The sequence below is a fragment of the Bos indicus genome, chromosome 4 (genome assembly GCF_029378745.1).
Source record: "Bos indicus isolate NIAB-ARS_2022 breed Sahiwal x Tharparkar chromosome 4, NIAB-ARS_B.indTharparkar_mat_pri_1.0, whole genome shotgun sequence".
In the NCBI taxonomy this organism is placed as follows: domain Eukaryota; kingdom Metazoa; phylum Chordata; class Mammalia; order Artiodactyla; family Bovidae; genus Bos; species Bos indicus.
In genome coordinates, this window is record NC_091763.1 from 118,607,856 (window position 1) to 118,621,645 (window position 13,790).

At 59.5% G+C, this 13,790-nt stretch overlaps 1 protein-coding gene across 3 annotated transcripts; it reads left to right on the forward strand.

The window, feature by feature from the left end:
* Positions 1–325: 325 nt before the first annotated feature.
* Positions 326–12,980, forward strand: NOM1 (nucleolar protein with MIF4G domain 1). 3 transcript variants are annotated; one of them, XM_070788498.1, is made up of 11 exons: positions 326–1,364; positions 2,655–2,779; positions 3,313–3,508; positions 5,420–5,743; positions 7,381–7,491; positions 8,341–8,508; positions 8,966–9,087; positions 9,793–9,925; positions 10,297–10,428; positions 11,656–11,765; positions 12,084–12,980. In XM_070788498.1, exons 1-11 carry the CDS (start codon positions 333–335, stop codon positions 12,238–12,240), a joined length of 2,610 nt encoding a protein of 869 aa, XP_070644599.1. In that variant the 5' UTR covers positions 326–332; the 3' UTR covers positions 12,241–12,980. The 3 variants fall into 3 exon arrangements, with proteins under 3 accessions (XP_070644599.1, XP_070644600.1, XP_019815091.2); XM_070788499.1 differs by having other exon boundaries at positions 326–1,289; positions 2,652–2,779; XM_019959532.2 differs by having other exon boundaries at positions 326–1,289.
* Positions 12,981–13,790: the final 810 nt, after the last annotated feature.

Genomic DNA, 13,790 nt, shown 5'->3' on the forward strand with positions numbered 1-13,790 from the left:
CTGTTTTTAGTTTTGTTTTTTTTTTTCAATCAACGTTTTCTTTTTACCATGCATCTCGATTATTCTTTGCAACGGTAGTCCTCTCGGTTTTTATGTTCGCATAGGGCTCTGATACGTAAATATATCGTGGTTTACTTATCCGGTTTACTGCTGACACACATCAGGGTTGTTTTCGGATTGTGAACAACGCTGCACAGCGCGGCTCCCTGCGCTGCTGGCCTCCCGCCAGCAGGGGGCGGCGCCTCAGCCCGCCCTGCGCCGCGCGCCCCACGCCGCTCCCCGCCCGGAAGTCCCGTCCCGGCCGGAAATCCCGCGTTGGTGCGTCCCCAAAGATGGCGGCGTCCACCGGCGCTACGGTGCCGGCGCGGGGCGGCTTCCGGGGGCGCATGGGCCGCGGGAAGCGCGGAGGCGGGCATGGGCAGCGCCGCGGGCCGGGGGGCGGTGGGGAGGGAGCCCTGAGGCGGCTGAAGCTAGCCGTGGAGGAGTTCGTGCGGGGGACCGCGGAGGGCGGGACCCCCGGCGGCCGCGAGGGGCCCCGCGTTGCGGGCCGCGCGCGCCCGGGCGGGAGGACAAGCCGCCGGGAACTGAGAAGGGAGAAGCGGCATCTGAGGAAGGCGCGCCGGCTCCAGAGGGCGGCAGGCCCCGCGCAGGACCCCCGCCCGGGCGGGGAAGCCAGCGACCCCCGGGTGGGGGCAGCGCGGGAGGAGGCCGACCGGCCGTCAGCGGGGCTGCGGCGCCCTCCGGCTCCGCCCAAGGCCGCCCCGGCCCGGACCCAGGCCCAGGGCCCGCCCGGCAGGACCAAGGCCGCCGCCGCCGCCCGGAAGCGGGCGCTTCTGGCGGCCAACGAGGAGGAGGACCGCGAGATCCGAAAGCTGGAGCGGCGCCTCGGCTTGAACAAGCGCAGGAAGAAGGGCGACGGCAGCAGCTCCGTGCCTCTCAGCTTTGCCCGCGACGGGCTCGACTATGTCCTGGAGGCCCTGGGCTCTGGGGAAAGTAGTGGCTTGTGTGAAAGCGGCAGCGAGGCGGAGGAGGGCGCGGGCCCCACACCCTCCGGGAGTGAACTGGACACCGACGCTGAGGACGGATGGGAGGAGCAGGACCTGGAGCGGAGCAGCGGGCAGGCGGCAGAGGATGCGTGGAGCGAGGAGAGGGACCAGGACGATGCCGAAGAGGAGGCGCGCGGAGCCCTGGGCACAGCCAAGGAGGAAGGGGGCAGAAAGAGGGTCCGTTTTGCAGAAGATGAAGAGAGGAGTGAAACCCCCTCGGAGGCTGTGCGTACAGACGATCAGGTATCGTGTGCACGATCTCAGTCCTCCGGGATCTTCAGAGGAACGAGGATTGCAGTTAGGTGTGGGCCTGGTCAGGTCAGTACTCTTGCCTGGGGAATCCCATGGACACCGGGGCCTAGCGGGCCACCATTCGTGGGCAGATGTCAGATACGACAGGGCACACAGCAGGTAACAGAGAAGGGAGAAAGCATCTCCAGAGCCCTTTCTGTCCCAGGGACTTGGCGGCCATCCCCACCGGCTGTCCTCAGGCTCCAAACCTGACTCCCCACCCCCTTGCTCTGTCCGACCTCTGGTGTGTCCTGGAACAGCTGCCGCACCTCTGCCTGCCCCCACCTAGTCCTTTTCTTGTCCAGCTGCTCCCGGAGTGAGTCCTTCTAAGGCACAAAACTGCTCTCTCAACACGCACTTGGATGAGGTCTCACACTGACCACCAAGTTCAGAACCCATGGCAGAGCTGATGGGCTCGAGGGATGGCCCTTCACCTGTCAGCCTCCCCTCAGCACGCACCTTGTGGAACTGCTCCCTTCCCCACCTCTCCCCGTTCAGCGTTCTGATCTGCGCTCACTATGACTCTGTGTGCGAGGCCTTTCCTCATTTTCTCACTGATGCGTTTATCTGTTGATGTCACACGTCTCTGGAAACCTCCCCCTCCTGAGGGTATGATCTGTCTCGTTGCTGTCCCTGGTGCCTCCGTGCCTGGCACTCTGAGCAAGTCCCCAAGTGCCATCAGCTCCTCTGAGCACTGGCTTTCTGGCTCTTCCCAAGTCTCTGTCACAGCTTGTGGACATGTAATTGACCTACTAGTGGGCGTCTTAAGATTAAGTTTCTTTGTGCATAAATGTACTTTTCTCTGTCTAAGCACGGATCACGCTTTACAAAAAGTGTTTGTTTCCTAGCGGCTTTGTCACTCAGGTGTCAGGGAGGGTTGGTGATAATGATCTGTAACTTGTAAGTTGAAAATCTAGGAACCAGTGAGCAGTAGGTTGATTTTATCATGTAAACTTAGATACTAGTTTTGAGCAAGTTTGAAGTTTTTCCAAACTTTTTCTCCGACGTCGGTGGTGCATGTAATTTCGGTGTTTGTGCGAGGCTGTGCCCGCTGTCTGTTGAGGCTGGCAGAGGGTAGGATGTAGGGCCCTTGGGGGCACAAGCCCGAAGTGCGCAGCCAGGTCAGCAGAGCTCCAGAGGGAAAAGGGAGGTGATGACATGGAGTGCTGACAGTTACCTGAGTGTTGGCGTGCTTGTCCAGGGCCAGAGCGGGCACTCGGGAGACAGCTGGTGCTCACCAAGCAGCGGTGGTGACCACCTGCCCCGTGGCCTGGGATCCAGTGTCTAAGAAGAATTTATTTCTATCCTTTCAAGCAGAGTCTTGGTGAAAATGGTGGAAAGTACGTCCCACCTCATGTGAGGCGAGTGGAGGAGACAGAGGACGCCCAGAAAAAGGAAGAACTGGAAAGGCTCAAGAAACAGGTCAAAGGGCTGATCAACAGGTAACCTCGAGGCAGTGCTGCTGTCCCTTCAAGAGACAGTGGAGGAGCGATTCTGGGAGTTAGCCGCAGCCCGAGATGCTTCTTTAGCTGAAGCACTTTTCCCACAGAAGCAGGGAGTGTACATCCTCCCACCCCCACCAGTACAGCCGTTTTTCCACACCAGGGAATCCAGGTGCTTATGCCAGCTGACAGTGAGAAAGCTGACTTCTCCCAGCAGCACGTGCGGATGTGCTCAGGGGGGCCCCCTGGCCTGCCGGGGGCACCGAGTCAGCATGGCAGCGGGCGTCCTCGTCACGGCCTCCCTGGTCCTGACGCGAGTCCCGCGTGCGCTTCACTGGGGCCGCGTCTCAGCGGAAGGACAGCAGTTAGGTTATTTGCTGATCGCAGAGGATTGTGTGTTCTCCACACGCGTGTCGAGTTTAGGGCTTGCCTACACAGCGTAGGACCTGCTGGTATATTAGTAACTTTTCCCTTTTCTTAAAATGACCCCCAAAACGGCGGCCCAATCGCTCTGTCTTTCCACCTGTGTGCAGGCTGAGCGAGCCGAACATGGCCTCCATCAGCAGCCAGCTGGAGGAGCTGTACATGGGCCATAGCCGGAAGGACATGAACGCCACGCTGACCACCGTCGTGCTGAGCGCCTGCGCCCCGGACACGGTCATGCCCGCCCGGCTGCTCATGGAGCATGTCCTCCTGGTCAGCGTCCTGCACCGCACCGTCGGCCTCGAGGTAGGGCCACCGCGGCCATCCCGGCGCCTCTCGTCTCAGTGGCCGGCCGGCGCAGTCTCAGGCCAGGCCGTGCTCCGTGCCCACGTGACGTTGCCCAGCTTCTGGTTCTGACTGGTCCGTGTTGGCTATGAGTCTCTCTCCCTCTGGACCGTACCGTCCGCCTTGTCTTTGCCTTCTCTGTGATCCCGCCCTGGCGGTGACTGCTTCCGGTGTTCCGAGCACAGGCCTCTTTGTTGGGCAGGAGGCCACCAGAGTGTGAGGGAAAACGGCATTGAGAGAGGAGATGGGACAGCGCCTGGCCTTGGGGTGTTGGTGTCCCTGGGTGGGCCACGGACCTGCGCGTGTCTGTGAAGGGGCCCTTTGTCAGGATTCCGTGGACGACGCGTCTAAAGCGCCCGCTGCTCGGAGCCTGGCCCCGTCCCCCCGCCCCCGAGTTTTCGGTCCCGGCTCAGTGCCTCCTGTGTCGGGTCGGGGGCCCACACACCGCGGGGCCTCTTCTTCACCCTTACATTGACTTTGGCGTCCGCTCGCCCAGGGTAGCGGCTTCCGGGGCTGTTGAGGGCGCTCTGATGATGGGACTTGATACTGAGGTGGCGGAGTAAGTGGGGGAGGAAGTGAACGAGGCCTCCGTCCCCAGACGACGTCCGTATCACAAGAGCTTGTAGACCCGTCGGGCCTTGGCGGTCCGGGGCCTTTTGCCGCCTCTCAGCAGCGGGCCGCCGCTGCGGGTCTGGCCGCTGTGCGAGTCCTGGGAGCTCCAGGCAGGGGCTGGGCAGGGCTTTGTTCAGCCCTGCTTTGCAGATGCGCAGTTTTTCTCGATGTCTGCGGAATTCTGGACTCTGGTTTTTAAGGTCTGTTTGAATGTAGCATAGTGGTCGTTATCGAAAGAGTGTGTTCTTCAGGGGCGTCTTCAGTGAAGAGGCTTGCCCTGGGTGTTTACAGGGTAGACTCTTCACAGGTCGTTAGAAGCCAGAGGACGTGTCCGGCCCGTCAGAGCTGCCTCCACGGAGCCCTTGCTCCCTGCTCCCGTCAGCTGCCTTTCCCTGAGGGCCCCCGGCGCTGCCTTATCTTGAGTTCGCCAGCGAGAGGTGTGTGTTTTCCGCCACAGTCCGTCCTCACCGGGGATTTAACGCGGCCTCTGCTTCTCCAGCCACCCACCCAGGCGTCCAGGGCTTGGGCTTACTCAGTCTTAAAGCGGTCCCTGCCCCCCCTTCCCGCTCCTCCTTGTGGGTTAATGCCCCCACTGGAAGCTCCGTCAGCCCCGTGACCTAGATGGTTGATCTTTCCCCTCCGTGACTGGCCACCCGCTCTGGTTCTGTCCCTGGGTCGCTCACGTCGGGTCTGCCTGCCCGGGTCCAGCCCAGCTGCAGTGATCCGGGTCCCTGAGTCTCAGCTGGAGTGTTGCCATTACCCTGCTCCCCCTCCCCGGGCCCCTGCCTTCCAGGCCCAGACTGAGCCGGAGAACTGAGCCGTGTTGGATAGCATGTTTTTAGAGATGTGGGTGTGTTCTTAGCAGTTTTCACAATTGTATTTTTCCGAGGAACCAGAGTGGCTGCTGGCCGCAAAAGGTGCCTCCGTTGGAGGGAGGCCTGGGCGGCTTGCTCTGCGTCGTGTGCAGTTCAGGCTCTCCTCTGGGAAGCTCTGTGCACTCAGGCTCGAGCTCTTAAACCTGCCCTGTGAGATCTCATACCCCGCCACCTATGTATTTTGTTAATTTTTAAAGCACGAAGCCTTTTAACACACGTTTAAGCTGAAAGACGCCCCTGAGAACAACCCACTCGCCCGAGGCCTGTGTGCAGTCACGTGTGCTCTGCTCTCCGCTCACCCGAGGCCTGTGTGCGGTCACGTGTGCTCTGCTCTCCGCTCACCCGAGGCCTGTTTGCAGTCATGTGTGCTCTGCTCTCCGTCCAGGTGGGCGCCCACTTCCTGGAGGCGGTGGTGAGGAGGTTTGATGACGCGTATAAAAGCAGGCGAGATGGGAAGGAGTGCGACAACCTGTTCGCCGTCATCGCCCATCTGTACAACTTCCACGTGGTGCAGTCTCTCCTCATCTTCGACGTGTTGAGGAAACTTGTTGAAAGTTTCACGGAAAAAGATATCGAGCTGATCCTGTTAATGCTGAAGACCGTGGGCTTTTCACTAAGGAAGGACGATGCTCTGTCCCTGAAGGAGCTGATCACGGAGACTCAGGCCAAAGCCAGCGGAGCAGGCGGCAGGTTCCGGGACCAGACCAGGGTATGCGCCCCCCGACCTGCTTCCCCCTGCCTGACGCAGCCTCAGCACGCGAGCCCCTTCCGTCCCAGTGAGCCCTACGTCTCGTGCCTGGTCTGGTGTTGCGGCTTTCTTTTCAGTCTGTGAATGAACCTCCTCCTTGACTCTCACGGGTTTAAGACCGTTCAGTTGTTCAAAAGAGGCTTACTGGGAAGGCCTGTGGCGAGGGGTTCGGGTCAATGCGCTTGGCCACCGCGGGACTGTGTGCTGCGGGCCTCAGTTTCCCCATCTGGAAGGTGGGGCTGATGGTAACTCCTGCAGACTGAGAGGCCTGGAGGAGCCGTGGGGGTTGGGGGGGCGGGGCAAGGGCCCCGTTAGAGGGGCAGGGACGGCCTCCCTGGGGGACTGGGCAGGGTCTAGCCTCAGGGCCTTGTGAACCTCCCAGGGAATCGGAACCTTGTCCCAGAGGCATGAGGCATGTGATGAGTTCTGAGTAGGTAAACGCACGTTTTCATGCTCAGGTCACTTTGGATGCAAAAAAGGAAAGAGAAAAGCAACCTTGGGTTGGGGCGATGATTAGCAGAGTTGCAGTGGGCGTGAGTCTAGGACTTAAAAGTCCTCAGACTTGGGGAGAGGGCGGGAGACAGGGGTCAGAGGTCATACCAGGTACCCAGCTTGGGTGTCCAGGTGGGCAGTAGGTTGTTGAGAGACACAGCCCGAAAAGGAAGACTGGCCCAGTTTTGAAATCCTGAGATGAGAGCCACTCATTGTGAGGAGGGAGGCGGGGCTGAGCCTTCTGAGGGTCCTAGGGACCCGGAGGTGGGTGAGGTGCTATGTCCGCCATGGAGGGTCATGGGAGCCGAGCGGGGGTTCCTGACCAACGCCCTTCTCCTGTGTTGGATGCTCAGGAAAGAGGCAGGGGTAAAGGTCAGCTCTTCACATCAGGTGGCCAAAGGATTGGAGCTTCAGCTTCAGCATCAGTCCTTCCAGTGAATATTCAGAACTGATTTCCTTTAGGATGGATTGGTTTGATCTCCTTGCAGCCCAAGGGACTCTCAAGAGTCTTCTCCAACACCGCAGTTCAAAAGCATCAGTTCTTCGGTGCTCAGCTTTCTTTATGGTCCAACTCGTACACCCATACGTGACTACTGAGAAGACCATAGCTTTGACTGGACGGACCTTTAGCTTTGACCATAGGGAGGTCAGCAGACACGTGCCTTTAGCTCTGATGGTGGCGCGAAGCTGGAGGAGGTGGGCGGGGGCGGGGGCTCGCTGAGGGCTGGGGGTGCTGAGCTGAGGAGGCGTGCCGAGTGCTCAGTGCACGCGCGGTGTGGGTTGTGTCTCAGCGCTCACGTTTGGGGGACTCTGCTCTGGGCCTGTGGGAATTCTCACTGCTGTTCTTGCAGCTTTTCTCTCAGTACAGTGTTATTTCCAGTTTGAGAGTTAAAGAAGGAGAAAGGCCAGGAATGGGAAGAAGTCGGGGCGGGAAGGGGGCACCTGAAGCCGGTGGGGCAGCTGGGAGCCCTGGGTGGGCGGCCGCGCGGCAGTGCTGCTCGACAGCGGCGGCGACCACACTCGGGAGGACGCCCCCTCCCTTCCCGAGCAGAAGGGCTGCCGGTTCCTCCCTTTTGAAAGGGTGGCTCCTCCTGCCCGTGTCTCAGGTCCGCTTCATGCTGGAGACGCTGCTGGCCCTGAAGAACAACGACGTGCGGAAGATCCCAGGCTACGACCCCGAGCCCGTGGAGAGGCTGCGGAAGCTGCAGAGAGGCCTGGTGAGCCCGCCCCCCTCCTCCCTGGGGGCCCCCCCTCCTCCCTGGGGGCCCCTCCTCCTCCCTGGGGAACCTGCCCCTCCTCCCTGCGGGCCCCTCCTCCTCCGTGGGGAGCCCACCCTCCTCCCTGGGAGCCCTCCTTCCTCCCTGAGGAGCGAGCCCCCCCTCCTTCCTATGGGCCTCCTTCTCCTCCCTGGGGAGCACCCCCTTCTCCCTGGGGAGCCCTCCTTTCAGCTCCTATGCTCCCCAGCTGCACTATCCCATGAGACTTCTCCAACAAATAGAGGAGCCACAGGTCAGGTGCCCGTCCAGTCGCCAGGGTCCCCAGGTCAGGGGGAATCTGCAGGTTTCTGTGGTGAGACCCCCCCCCCCCACCTTGTGAGCTGTGGATGCCCCTGCGCTGAGCCCTCAGCCACACAGAGACTCACAGGCGTGTCCTCTGGCCGGGGTCCCACCCAGACCAGCGAGGTCAGCCTGGGAGTGAGGGCTCGTCTGTTGAAATTCCCTGGGACTTCTCGCCGTGGGCCCCTTTGGCAGCTCCCTCAGCCCCAGGCCTTGGTCCCGTCGCTGCATCCCACGGATCACAGGCCGGTTGGCGGCGTCCTCACTGCCGGCGTGGGCTCTCCCTGGACCCCCGTGGGACCGCTGTCCTCCCACAACACGTCTGGGGATGGGCCCAGGAAGCTCACACTCGGAGGTCTCCTCTGACGCTGCCATCCCTCCCAGGGGTTAAGTGTCCGGGTTGTCGGCGACTCAGCTCAGTGTTCCCGCACCAGCAGCACCTTCGCCCAGGCGGGAGCATCCCAGCTGGTGCTTGCGTGCTGAGCCGCTGTGCCGGCTGCTCTCTTACAGGTGCGCGGTGCCGGCGCAGGGACAGACCCCGAGCTCCGAGTGTCCTGGGACAGCGTCCTGAACGCCGAGCGCACTGGGCGCTGGTGGATCGTGGGGTCCGCCTGGAGCGGCGCCCCGATGGTGGACGGCGGTCCGCAGAAGGCCCCGCAGAAGCCTCTCGCGGGGACGGTGCGTGGGGGACCGAGTCCGCGCGCGGGGACCGTGCATGGGGTACCGAGCCCACATGCGGCTGTCCCTGGGGTTATTTGACGATATTACAGAAGCTGCTGTGGTTTTGTGATCTCACGTAATTCCATTTCTGTTACTTCCTCTGAAAGTATCAAAACGTTAGCTGGGAGACTTAGATGCAGAGACGAGTGAGGGGATGCTCGACCGCCCCGCCCCTCTCTCACACGGGAGCCCGCCTACACGCGGCGGGTTCCTCCGGGGGTCTGCTCTGCCTCTTGCTGTTGCAGGGGTGGTGCTCAGAAATAAAGACTCAGCACTTACACGTGTGACTTACAATTATCCTCGACGTCAAACCGCAGGATTACACACATAAGTTTTTAGAACTAACTGTACTGAACCAAAGGAGAAATTCAGTGACACGTCTGTACAACCTACGCCCTGTCGTCCCTCTTTGCAGGTTAGCTCGAAGATCCTGGAGCTTGCCCGCAAGCAGAGAATGAACACCGACGTCAGGAGAAACATATTCTGCACGGTGATGACGAGCGAAGACTTTTTGGATGCGTTCGAGAAGCTCCTGAAGTAAGCCCTGTGTGCGCCTCCTCCTTGGCCTCTGAGTCAGGGGCTGGGTACCCGCCTCCCCAGCGTCCCTCCTGCTCACTGACCGCTGGTCGCTCCAGATGCAGACAGCTTATGATCTGTTGATTGGAGGGATCCGGTGGCCACCTGATGGTTCCCAGTGGCTGCTGCTTGTCATGAGTCGCTTAACTCTTCGTGTTAAAAGTTGTTTTTCTGATTACATCTAAGTTAAACCTCCTGTGTGGCTTCTGTACTTGGTTGTAATGAGATTTAAAAGCATCTGTGTACTTTGACAAAGTACATCTAAAAAGTCTAGTATTAATTAATTTTCCTTTACTTGCTTCAAATTCAGAAAGAAATGGAGGGTAGGCATTGCAGGACTGTGCAGACTCCACACTGCACTAAAGGGGCGGGTCTCACCGTGTCCAGACCCGCCCACACAGGACTCAGCGGGGACAGTGGCAGGGGCTCACTGCCGGCCCGAGGCTAAGACGCTGTCCTGTGGCTCAGTCCCCAGCCCAGGCCCGTGTAGGCCCGGGGTCCCCTGCTTCCGGAGCCGGGGGTCCAGTCCTGCCCCCCACCTTCTCTGCTCGGCTCGTCTCACCAGACAGACGGCTGGACAGGGAGTGCCTCTGGGAGAGCTGTCTGCCTCGGGCTGCCGACCTCGGGCAGGTTGAAGGTTCAGAGCTGGCTGCTTCTGCCCTCCAGGCTGGGGCTTAAGGATCAGCAAGAGAGAGAGATCGTTCACGTGCTGGTGGACTGCTGCCTGCAGGAGAAGACCTACAACCCTTTCTACGCCTTCCTGGCCGGCAAGTTCTGTGCCTACGAGAGGAGGTTCCAGGTGATGGGGCCGGGAGGCTGCCTGCCATCACCGTCTGACTGCAGGCCCCGAGCTCAGCGCGGCGGGTGGGCTCCCCGCGTCCATGTGGCGCCCCCAGATCCACGTCACAGATGAGGGTGCTGTGACCTGGTGGACCGGCGAGGCCTCTGCGGTCCAGTGTTTCTCTGATTTGAGGGACAGCATCTCGAAAGAGATGACTGTGAAGCGGTTTCAAACTACCGTGTAACGAAGCCAGTGTAGTTTCTAAGAAGTCTTCAGCTTAAGGATATTACATCTAAGTGGTTAAGTGTCATACCTTTGGATTATGTTTGTAGTGATTATTCTAATAATTTGTGGGATTTTAACTTTTTTCCCCCTTTTTATTCTGTTAGATGACGTTCCAGTTCAGCATATGGGACAAATTTCGGGACCTAGAAAATTTGCCAGCCACTAGTTTTGCTAATTTGGTTCATCTGGTGGCCCACTTGTTGAAGACCAAGTCACTGCCACTTTCCCTCTTAAAGGTGTGTGAGGCGCACGGAATAACTCGGGGCACTGAAGCTGAAAGCATACAGCTGAGCCTTGAGCCGCGGGGTCCGGGGCAGACCCCCGGTGCAGTCACAGTCCTCGTCTGACTTCACAGTCGCCTCCGCATTCTGGTTCCACGTGCCAGGAGCCTCCCCGCTTGGGCGCGTGTGGTCCTGCAGTGTGTTTTAGGGGGAGAAGTCCTCGTGTAAGTGGACGTGCAGTCCAGAGGCGAGCTCGGGGCCCAGGGCCGGTGTGTTTGTTGCCTTAGGAACACACACGTCCTTGGATCCTGACTCGCCTGGGAAACGTCATCATCCGGGCAGGCAAGCAGGCAGCGTCAAGTTGCCGGTAGCTTAGGGCACCGTGACAGCTGCTGGCTGCTCTTCGTGGGGCTGGGGGCGCGAGTGCAGGGGCTGCTCACACACCTGTCGAGCTCGCCTCCTGTGCCTTTGGGGTGGCGCACCGAGCGTGAGGGCCCACCGCCTCGCCCCACACCCCGGCACGGGGCACGCCCACGGCACAGACCTCTCTGGCTTTCTCGTTGCTGGGGGGTCTCGCCTTGTGTTACTGGAGTTTGAGCTCAGAAGGGACGGCGCACGGCGTGTCCCTCAGCTGCAGTAGGTCCTGGAGACACCCCTGAGCCAGGGCAGCCCTCCTTCCCTCACAGGGGTCCGACCGGGCCTCTGTCTGCACGCTGTCCCCCCGTACCATTGGTGGCACAGGGTCACCAGGCTGCCGCTGTCCTTTACTCTAATTCAGCATAAGCTTGAAATGCATCCACGTTGATCTCCGCACTTCTGTTCTCAGATTTTATTAGTGTTGTATAGCCTTCCGCTGTATAAGTGTACTGTGATTTTTATATACACAAATTTATCCCTCCTGGACCTAGATTCTGTGTGTGTGTGTGGTCTTAGTCAGGGGGTAGCTTCTCTGAGGCATGGAGATGATCGCACCTGTCTCAGTTCTAGGGAGTCCTGCTTCGCTCGGCGCCCCTCTGCCCCTGAACTTGACTGAGCTCTGCTGAGTCCCTTCGCCGGCAGGCGCACACCCTGCAGCCGTGATGAGAGGGCGCAGGGCCTCAGCTGGTCACTTTATAAAACTGGAGACAACCTTAGTTAAGGGGGTGGGGGGCGGGTAAGCATTCCCTCAGACTGTGCTTAGAAATCGTTGAAAAGTTGGCTAAACCTGTGTAACGTTACTGCTTTTTATCCTGACTCTATTAGGTTGTGGAATTCAGTGAACTGGACAAACCCAGAGTCCACTTCTTACGGAAAGTGTTACATATACTGCTGATGGAGACAGAAGTTGAAGACCTTGGTTTGATTTTTGCAAGGTTTGTTCCCAGCGTTTTGATAAAACACGGAAGAGAAAAGAGAAAGCATTTCACTCACGTTATCTTAGAAAAGCGAGCTTGTTGTGCTGTATGTTGTACTTAGGGGCAGCTTTTCAGTTTAATTTGGATGATGTCTTGTATGTTAATTGGGGGATGGGAGACTTGCCTAATAGGGAGCTGAAGGTGATTTGTGACCAGTAGAGTACATTCTGCACTGAGGGCTCTGCTTCAGTGGGAACTGGCCATGCCTCCCTCTCCGGGGTCCCCCGACAGAGCACCAGGGCAGCTGGTCACTGATGCGTGTCCCTTCCTCCCCAGGGTGTCGGACAAGCCGGCGCTGGGCCTGCTGCGTGAGGGCCTGAAGCTCTTCATCAGCCACTTCCTGCTGAGAGGCGCCCCGGAGGCTGGCGCCCTGCGGGAGCGCGCCGAGCTGTGCACCCAGGCCCTGCAGGGGCGGGGGTCCCTCAGGATGTAGGGGAGGGGCCTGTCTGCAGGGCGTCTCCTGTACAGCTCGCCCGGAAGGCAGGGCAGCTGTAGCCCTGTAGTGTAAGCTAGTGTATTTAGCTCCAGGGTTGTATTTGTATTTTAAACCATTTTCAGATAACTGTATTTATATCTCCGGGAGGGGCGGGCAGGGCAGGCTCAGGCAGTGAGGGAGTGGGTGTGCAGTGTCTTCAGAGACAGGATGAGCTCGAGGCTGCAGTCTGAGAGAGACTGGTGGTGGTTGTATCTTTGTATATTGGTTAAAAATTCAGAAGTCGTCCATCAAACGTGCCTGATGCTGTGTTGATACGTGAAGTGTCCTGGAGGCCGCTGTCCTGGGAAAGGTGGCAGCTGACCCGGGCCTCATGGTGTGGGGGTGCTCCTGGCTCCTCACCTCAGGTTCCCACCGGGGGCAGGCCAGCTCCCCCGAGTGTCACTAACTCCACATAACTCTGAAGCCCCCACGTGAGCAGACGGAGCCTGGGCTGGCCGGCCACGCCTGCTGAGCGGGTTCTTGGGTGGGAACTCAAGACAGACCGCCCGCAACAGGCATGCCCGGGTTGCCCCTGAAGCACAGCGCCTGCCCCCCCTCGCTGCGCCTGGGCAGAGCACAGACGAGGCGAAATGTCCACGTTGCTGAGTCCGGGTGAGGTTTATGCAGATGGAATGTATTTTTATAACCTTTCCTCAAGTTCTAAATTATTTCAAAATAAACAGTTCTTCTAAAACATGTATACTGCAGAACTTATTCTTTCAAGGTGTGAAATATTCTGATGTCTTTTCATGAAAATAATTAAGCTAATTCGGATCACCATTGGCTCCTTTTTTGTATTAACTGTAGTGGTGGCCACGCGCGGTCCTCGTAGCTGCAGGGACGTCTCTGGTTGCGGCTGCTCTCCGGTTGCGGGGTGGTCCGGTGCACCCGGTTCGGGTGGCGTGTCCTGTCACTGAACGCAGGTTCCAGGGCGCCTGGGCCTCTGCAGGTTCGGCTCTGGAGCCCTGTTGCTCCGAGGCACGTGAGATCTTCCCGGGTCAGGGCTCGAACCCAGGTCTCCTGCACGGGCAGGCGGATTCTTGACCACCGGACCACCGAGGAAGCCCTAACCTCGTTTTTAAAAACATGGCTTAGTCCTTCCTGTAAAGCAGTGACCCCGTGTCTGTTGCTGTACTTCCCTGCGAGGTGCCCCTGGGTCAGCAGGAGGAGCCAGAGGGACGGCCTGCGCCTTGACCTTGACCTGGGCCTGGGTGGCCAGGGCGTTGGTCACCAGAGCTCTGGGCTCAAGGCTGCCGACTGGGGGCCGCAGACCGCATCCCTGCCAGGGTGTCAGGGCAGGGCGCTGCAGGTCTGTGCGGTTGCTGCTGGATGTGGCAGGACTCGGCACCGGCAGCTGCTGCAGAACCTGAGCCCGTCTGGGATCGTTTCCGCTCCCAGCTGCGGTGCGGCTGTTTGTCCTGAGGCTGCGGTGTCTGAGTTACACCAGCTCGAGGCCTCTTCCGGGGGCGCCAAGTAGGAGTGGGGCTTGGTCTCACTCAGCGTTTGCT

Bases quoted from the DNA above. Each gene is read 5' to 3' on its own strand.
- NOM1 (XM_070788498.1), top strand. From the start codon at position 333: ATGGCGGCGTCCACCGGCGCTACGGTGCCGGCGCGGGGCGGCTTCCGG. The intron at 2,780-3,312 runs GTAACCTCGAGG...ACCTGTGTGCAG, and splicing joins GTCAAAGGGCTGATCAACAG to GCTGAGCGAGCCGAACATGG. The intron at 5,744-7,380 runs GTATGCGCCCCC...CCCGTGTCTCAG, and splicing joins GGTTCCGGGACCAGACCAGG to GTCCGCTTCATGCTGGAGAC.